Here is an 8,938-nt window from a genome sequence, read left to right as displayed (position 1 = left end):
TTGCTACTTTCCTACAAGAAGGGAATAGGAAGGGTAACATTAAAATGCTTTTCAAGGAAAGCCCTATTTCTGGGCTTGCTTTTGAAGTAGGTAAAAAGTACACTTTGAAGTAATAATGGCTCAAATGGCAGCTTCCAGGCCTGCCATTTTGCTAAATGGACCACTCACTCCCTGGAAGTCGTTTACTCCCTGTAAGTGGACCTCAAGGTGCAGTAGTGTCTTTGATGCTTGATCTTATTTGGGGTCACACAAGATCAGATGGGTGGGCTAAAAACTAGGATATTGTTCCACGAACCATAAAACCTTACATTTTCTTAACATTTTTTTACAATGGACTGTCTTACACCAAAGACAGCAGAGCTTAGGCAACACACCAAAAATATACCTAAGCCTAACTGATCACTGGATCTTAAATTCTCCTTAAAGCTACATAGGCTCTGTCACACAGCCACATCCCTGAACTTAAACGTTATTTAATGTTATTTATAAAATCAGTTGTTTTTATATTTATATTTAAAATTGTATAGGCTTGGAATTTAACACAAAGTCTCAAGGCATGAAATAATCACAAAAATATATATGTCATCAGCAAAATTAAGTTTTTACTATTAATATGAGAGTACAATTCTGGTAGGTATCCATCCAGCCAAATGCAAGTAGAATTTAGCAAACAAACGGATATAACCCATTTCCATTTATTTTGCAAGAATGAAATCAAATGATTGTTACCACTGTAAATAACATTGTCCCCCTGATTGTGACAGGGTGGGGATAATTAATGTGGAAAGTTTTCTTTTGTGTCATTTCTTAATATAGAAAACCCTTCCCATATTATTATAGCAGTATATACATTAATAACATTATGCTTTTAAAATCTGGACTAATCCCTTAACTGTTTCACATGTATCTGTATGACAGCATCTGCATATATGCAGAGACTTGTCTGCTGCAATCATTAAAATAAGAAAAACTGACTCAGATTCTACTTACATTTAAAGAAATAAATGGCTAACAAATAAATAGGGAGTTAACCTATGAAGAAATGATTTATAGTGTAAAAATTCAGCTTTTGAAGAAAAGACTCATGTCTACAAGTTAACAAAATAGTTTTATATAGTTGGCATAAACTGGATCTAAGAAATCACCCTTAATCTAAACACAGACTACTTTATATTTAAAATGATTTACCTGTGTGACACACATAAGCCATAAAAATCCCCCAAAGTTTTATTTTTCTGTGTGAATATGCCAGGATTGAGCTTTGGTTGCAAAATATTAGAGTTGATATGCATTTTTACAACTCAGTTAAGTGGGAAGTGAGGTTAAAATGCTCCCATTTCATTTCTGCTAACCTAGCAATGGAGTCTAAAAGGCAAAAGTTTTAAATTATCAAAAGTAAAAATATAAATGCATACACAGTAACCCCAATGTATCCTTCTTTTCTTCAAGGCTTATAAAATAAATACTATTCACCAGTCCATTGGAGTTCATTCACTGACACCTACAAATACTTTTGCCAAACTCTTGTTATTTAGAGTTCTTTCAAACCACTTTAATACAATGGTTAAAGGAAAAATTCAAAAGAGAAATAAAATGAGGATCCTTTAAATCATATGTCCACAATCCTCTGCAGAGGCCAAGAGAAACTGAAGATAACATGGTCTCTTACAGGTGATCTATTTTGATGTCTCTGATTTGTTCCTCCTGGATAGCTCAGAGGTGAGTTCCCTTGGAGTCCAGATCAGACGACAGTTGTGTGGCAGCCAGTGACTACATCCCAGTATAATCAAATCACGAAGCTGAGAGGGGAGGGACAGTCAGGCGGATGCTACTCCTCCCCGCACTCCTATCACAAATGTGAATTTGCTGAAATCCACAACACTCTTCTACCAAGGATGGTAATCCACACGAGAGAGCTCAGCGCTCAAATGCCCTTCCTCCGGGATTAAAACACAGCTCTGTCTCTGCTACCGTGTTACCTAAAATAAAATAAATAAGTGAGCATTTGATATCTCATACACATCAAAGATAACCTTTCCTGTCATGGGACAAGTAAGTCCCTGTTGCGTCACTGGTGTAGACTTTATCAGTTTGTACCATTATCTGTAATCAGCCTCACCAAATCAACCCTTCAAACAAAGTCCTTTGCATTGCTTGTAAGTCTTCTCTCACAGGGCGTGGTGTACCCTAGATCTGTATTGGTGAGGTTATAAAAATCCCATCAGATGAGGTACAACCATCGCCCATCCCTTCATGCATACTGAGTATGCTTTGCTAGTGGCAATACAATTTTTTCAAATGCACGCTGGTTAAAATCATTGTGTCGAGATCAAAACTTTGCTTTCATTACTTTTTTAATGCAGTCATTCTATTTTTAAAATGATTGCTTTACAAAACTGCTATATTTAGTAGAAATGTATCTATGAAGAAGGGGTCAGAGTTCTCATTTTTAAACATGCAAACCCATCACTTGCAGTCTTAATAAAGAGCACAGGAGTATCTATAGTTTTATTTGGTCATGTAAAAAAATCTGTGGGTTAGTTAATACACCAGCTTTGAGGGAAAGTACCATAAGATTTTAACATGTATACACAAAGAAAAATTTTCAAAATATACTGTATTATTTGACAGCATAATCATCATCCCTGGTCTTAAGGTCCAATAAGGCATTTATTCAAACCTCAGCTTTGCTATTGACTGACATAGGTATGACCTTTATTTATGTACTCAACAATAGAATAGTTCTTTTGTCTGGGTATGCTGCAGCAAAACAAACAAAAACCTTGCCCTAATGGAGCCTGCATTCTAGAGAAGGACCTATAAGACCTTTTCGGTGCAGAATTAAATATGGTGCGTATCTTCAGCCTTACAGGCCTCACAATCTGCAGCCACCACTGCACTCTGCCTTTATGTCACTTACAATAGCAGCCATGACAATAGGTAAGCTGAGGGGTATTGCTTTGTTCCAATAAAACTATCTAGTGGCACTGAAATTGTATTTCCTATAATTTTCACCAGTTAAAAAAAATGTTATTCTTGTTTTAATTTGTTTTCCAACCATTTAAAATTATGAAGCCCATTCTCTGCCCTTAGGTCATAGAAAAACAAAACAAAGCACCAGATTTCATCCACAAGCTACAGCTTACTGACTTACTCCGGAGGAGAAGGTAGGACAACAAATACATGAAAAAACTCCCAGAAAGAAATGTGTACCGCGGAGGGAAGGAAAGCAGGATAATGGAGAACAGAAGTCCTGGGACGGGGATGGTTACCGTTATACACAGGATTCTTGGCAAAGGGGAGAGCTGAGCTCAGACGTGAAGGCAAGGAGGGGGAAGCTCACCAACTGGAAGAACTTCCAGGCAGAGGAAGAGCTAAAGAACAAGGGTGTGAGGACAGTGTGAGGGCTTTTGCCGCTCCCTGCCTAAGGTATAAATATGAGATGAGGAATGCATGACCTGACGGTCCATTTAAACGGACCACTTTGGCCCAGGTGATGAAAGCGGGAGCCACCAGCACATCCCACAGGTAGGATGTGAGAAAAGATAACAAGGTGACCTCTAAGGTCTTTGGCATGATCGATTGGGTGATGGAGTTAACCACGTTTCCAGATGGGGTAGCTTATCTCTTAGCCTTCATTTCTTTGCCAGCAAAAGATCTTCTTAAATTGTAGTGAACAGTGAAATACATGGATTGGATGCATGGCCCAGTGCCTGTCACATGGTTAGCGCTTAGAAAATGGTGGCTATTGTCATGTTCACCCTTTCTGGACGTGCGGTGCCTCTATATGGAACCTAAAAGCATTGACAGCCAAGTATCAGTCTACAACAAGGATGTAATTCTCAGAAATATCTTATCTCAGGTGGCATGGTCTCTATGCCCAGCTCATTTTGGGAAACAACACTGAAAGTTAGATGATAAGATAGTCTCATATTTCTTTCCCTGTACAATCATTGTTGTTCCTATCACATGAGGAAGATTTGATTGTTATTTTTAAAATTTTGATGGCTACAAAGCTACTAATGTGCCAATACTAGCTCCTCTCCCATGCATCAGGACATCCGACTGTAGAGATCAGGGAAGACAAGACTTCAGGGTGAAGCAGTTATCTCTGATAGATCCTGAGAAATCAGTGGCATTTTGGAAATGGGAGAAAACAATGATTTTGGAAATTAAATGGGCTGTGTGGTGATTGGAAATGAAGGCCTTGAATTCAAGATGCTTATACTTTGAATCAGCTACCAATGGAGACCCAGGGCTGGTGTCTCACCAGAGACAGACCTGAGCAAAGAGTTCACCCTGGTGACAGTGAAAGCAGGATAGAAGCTCATTAAAGGTGACAACGGCTAGAGAGCTCAGCAAGACTAGTGACTTTCTCTTATTATTTATCACAGTCATCCTAAGGACAACATTTCTAAAGCATGCTTTTCTAAGCCCTGCCAAGATTTACTATTCCAGAACCTCCTAGAGATGAGGTCCAAACTATGTTTTTAAACAGGTCCCCGTGATGACTGTTCTGTAACCATGATGCCATTAAACCTTGACATTCACCTGGGGTGTAGCCTAAGGGACAGAAAAAGACCTCAACTGAGAAGCCATTTGAGGAAGTACTGGTCAGGACTTGGATTACTGTTACAGTAAGGTGGCTGCTGAGGAGAAGTGTTGCTTCTATTTTTTTTTTTAATTTCTATGCTGTTTCCAATGACCCAGACATTATTTTTAGCTCTGGTCTGACCAATGTGGGTATCATGGATTACTATGATAGCACCAACCTATCTGAAAAATTGCACTCTCTTGAGGTTTATACAAATATGTGTGGGTCACCTCTCTTCCTCCCTCATCCCTCTTGGAGTTTTCCAATATGAAATATTAGAAACTTTTTTAGACATTTAAACTTTGAAGAGCAAAATGAAACAAGAGAGTAAGGTAGGTAGCTTGCAAGAGCAATGGGGAAAAGTACCTTATTTGCTAAAGCGATTTTTCAACCTGGGAACTACTGACATTTGAGGTCAGATCGTGGATTGTTGTGGGGACTGTCCTGTTGCTTACAGGATATTCACTACATCCTCAGTATTGACACACAGATGCCAGGTGCATCCACATCTCAACACAGGACCACGAGAAAGCGTCCACTCAGTACAGCACTGCCCCTGGTTGAAAGCTACCCCTCTAAAGATACAGTTTTGCATCCTTAGTAGAACTTTCTAAAGTAAGAATATTAAAAATATGAAAGTTCTTAATATTGAATGTGATTTGCTTCCATGAGTGAGCAATACAAAAGCCCGGGCAAAGGCTTGGCTTCAGTGCTAGGGAAGTTTTATACCCTTGTTAGAAGCCTTAACCCTGACAACTTGAAATAGCGAAAAACTGTTCAGCCCAGAGAATGCATCAAAACCAAGAATTCAATCAGGTACAGGTGAACTGAGGCAAGACAACAGAGAGAGTTACATTTTCTTACAGGAAGGAGTAGCTGCGCCTTCTCTGGAGACGCTGAAAATTATATTGGTAGAATAAAGTTGATGGCAATGTTTTACTTCGGGGAAAGATGACTGGTTAGGGAATTCTCCTCTCTTATTTTCATATCTTCATCTAAGACCATGAATATCTCCACTGCTTACTCTTTTCATATTTGCATTTAAATGGAATATAAAATTCTGACATAGGTGGCTCACTGCAGATGACTTAACTTTCCTAGCCTCTCTGTGTTTTGATGCTGCCGTGCATGAATTGTTTAAGAAAAATAGAAACTACTTTGTTATATTGGCAACACCTCCTCTAGGGAGGCAATTGCTCTGCCTTTATAGGACTGCTGTCCCTCCTGTGGCGTGTGGTCTGCACCAATTTCAAGAAAAAAATATAGCTTCCAGGGCACTAAGCTCACCATGGAAGCTGGTCTCAGCTCCACAAATGACTTTATTCTGTATTGTGGTATAACTCATGACAAACAGAAAATGTTTTATGCAGTTCAAGTCACACTGACTTAGATTAATAAAGGAAACAAAGTTTTATGACTTTCAGATTATTCTCAAGTGGCATATCACTAAAAAAAAGTGGTCCAAGTATCATGATGGCTTGGGGAACTGTATTATGTTTCTACAACTTTTCCAAGTGCTAAATGAAATGTCACTACCATTGAGGATTTAGCTAGAGCAAACTTATATTCCCAGCACATACAGCCAAAATGCCCCAAAAGGTTTGCTTCCTGCTAATGCCCTAACTGCACATAAATAGTGAAAGAGAGAGAGAGAAAACTGCTCTACCAGGAGGACTACTTCAGACACATTCTTTTCTGGGATATACTTGGCTTCTGCTCATGGTCTTGTTTTACATCTGTATCTAAAAATCAATACAAATACCATCTTCCAACTGATATTCTTAGTCTATAAGAAATACAATGAAAGAAAAAATTTAGCACTGATAGATGTAAGACCTTACCTCATTAGAGACTTCAGTATTTTTATTTAGGAAGCGCTTAGGGGAAAATGGCTGAAAGGGTCAGGCAGGATAGTGGAATAATCCCAAGGCAGGATTTGCCTGGCAAGCACATTGGGTGTACAGAGCTAGAAAGTTTATTGTGAGTCCCTTGGAAGGAAGGCTGGGAGAGATAGTGGGAATGTTAATTTCCTTGCTCCTTCAGTAAATGACTCCAAGGACTTGCAAAGCCCTGGATATAAAAGAACTCACTCCTTCCTTGGTATCCATAGGAACCTGGTTCCAGAACTGCCATGGACACCAATATCTGCAGAAGCTCAATTCCCTTGTATAAAATCATGCTGTGTTTGCTTGCAACCTATACGCACCCTGCCATCTACTTTAAATCATCTATGGATTCCTTGTTATACTCCAAATAATGTAAATGCTATGGAAATAGTTTTGTATTATATTTTAGGGAATAATGACAAGAAAAATCTGTAGAAGTTCTGTACAGATGCAATTAAGTTTTTCAAATATTTTCCATCTGTGGTTGTTTGATTTCTTGAACTCAGACCTTATGAATACAGAGGGCCAACTGTAAATCAGGTCATAACAATGTCACTAACAGTGAGGGTTATATGATAGCAGCAATTAACATTGAAAATGGTCTTGATTTTGCCATGATGATTTTGACTACAATAAGGAACTAGTCAACTGACTTAATGTTCCACTGATTTTGGGGGGTATAATATCAGCTAAAGTTTTATTTAATTTAAAATGTATAAAATCTCATATATATTTTACACGTTAGATTTAATGTCATATTAATGTTATATTTAATACATATTTTGTAGAATCTTGTTTATTATATTTTACATACACTCTCACAGGGAGATCTTAGTGACTTTTGATCTTAGTGCTTGAAGGTGAATGAGAACTCTTGGCATTTAGTTATTCAAAATATTCATAAAAGGAGACACATAAGAAGGAAGCAAGCTGGCCATGCTACACTATACCTCCTCAGGGCCCAATCTCAGCAACCTGAACCAAAGCATTACTTCATTCCAGTATGTCCAACTGTGATAATCTCAGAATGACTTCTGTGATTGATTTTTATTCAAGAAATAGTCACCAAGGTGCTCAGGTAGCTCTGGGATGAAACGGAATAGGGTCTGACTTCCCAGGTCCCCCATTCACCAGCAAGCAGTAATAAGCAAATGTGCACAGCCGGCCATATAAAATGTAGCCATAATAAGTGCCCAGAGATACAGGGCCATGCACCAATAAGGAAACAATACCCTGGAAAAAACAAAGGCTTACCAGAAGAGGAAGGGAAGCACATTCCATAAAGGGGGGACAGTGCTGCAAAGGCACCAAGGTGAGAGGGACGAAGAGAAGACCAAGAAGTCTACAGCAGGGCAAAGCAAAGACTGGAAGCTGCCAGATTACCTATGCCAGGCTGAACAGCAGAAGCCACGGGCCAAGGACCCGGCCCCAAGGGAAGCCACTGGACTAGCTTAGAAGACAGGCATTTCATAGACGTCTATAGCCATCGTACGGCTGCTGGCGTGGAGACAAGATGGTGGCTGAATGGGAATAGGAACTGTGGACATGAGGAGTTGTGGAGGGAGGAGTTAAAACTCTCAAGTACAAAGCAGCCAATGGGATAGAGGGAGGCTGGAAATAAGTTAGATTTTTAGTTTTAAATTCAGAGACAAGGACTGCGAAGAGGAGTACTGGGAAGGAAACCGGTGACTCCTAAGACTTGATGAAGAGCCTCCAGCCATCCAGTCCATGTTAAGGCAGCAGGTATTTCTCCCTCAGTTAATCATCTGTGTGTATCTTGTCATGCTGCTTTAATACATTCCTTTGTCACCTCTGAAACTTTCCCTCTATATGGACTCATGAAGGAACAGAAATGAATTTACTGGCCCTGCCTAAACTAATAGTTCACCCACCAAATCACTTGCTCTATAAGAGCCGGAACAGAGGATGGTGCTGAGAGAGGGGCTTTTCTACAAGGCCGAAGCCATACAGGGGCACAGCCCAGGCTGACTTGTCAACATACAATAGTGCCGTTCTCTTCAGGGCGGGACAATATCAAGGGGGAGGCCCGGAATTCACAAGGCACTGCAGTTGTAAACGGGAGGTGTGTTTCATCTATACTTGCCTTTGTGGTTTTGACTTTATTTCCACTGCTACAGGACCAACCTGAGTAATCGGGCAGCACTTTGCAATCCTCTCCTTCCAAGCACGGGTCCATGTGGCACCACCATTTCTGAATCACGATAGAAGCTGAAAGACAGAGGCCAAATGGACAAAATAAAATGAAACACAAATTACAACACTGACTCAATGACAGCTAAGGAGAATTACCTCACCAGAAAGAATCCAACCATCTAAGTACTCTACAAAATCAAGTACTTCCTTTTTTGCAGTTGGCTGTCTGTGATACAGCTGCTGAACAAAGGCCCACCTGAGTTTGTATATGGTTGTATTACTTTCTAGATTTTTCAGTGACCTT

The 8,938-nt window shown here is 39.7% G+C and overlaps 1 protein-coding gene across 3 annotated transcripts in view; it reads right to left on the bottom strand.

The window, feature by feature from the left end:
* Positions 1 to 578: 578 nt before the first annotated feature.
* Fam19a4 (family with sequence similarity 19 (chemokine (C-C motif)-like), member A4) overlaps positions 579 to 8,938 on the bottom strand; it is a 163,242-nt gene continuing 154,882 nt past the window's right edge. For 2 of the 3 annotated variants that reach the window (XM_013513639.1, XM_013513640.1), the window contains exons 5-6: positions 8,626 to 8,709; positions 579 to 1,979 (exon numbers count right to left, since the gene is read on the bottom strand). In XM_013513639.1, coding sequence (XP_013369093.1) covers positions 1,918 to 1,979; positions 8,626 to 8,709 — 146 coding nt within the window. In that variant the 3' untranslated portion in view covers positions 579 to 1,917. Of the gene's footprint in view, positions 1,980 to 8,584; positions 8,710 to 8,938 lie in introns of all 3 variants that reach the window. The other variant, XM_005383816.2, reaches the window with a different exon arrangement.

Source organism: Chinchilla lanigera, unplaced genomic scaffold (genome assembly GCF_000276665.1).
Source record: "Chinchilla lanigera isolate Chin_1 unplaced genomic scaffold, ChiLan1.0 scaffold00020, whole genome shotgun sequence".
Taxonomy (NCBI): domain Eukaryota; kingdom Metazoa; phylum Chordata; class Mammalia; order Rodentia; family Chinchillidae; genus Chinchilla; species Chinchilla lanigera.
The sequence above is the reverse complement of the archived record's forward strand: the minus strand, read 5'-3'. Positions and strand labels throughout refer to the sequence as shown.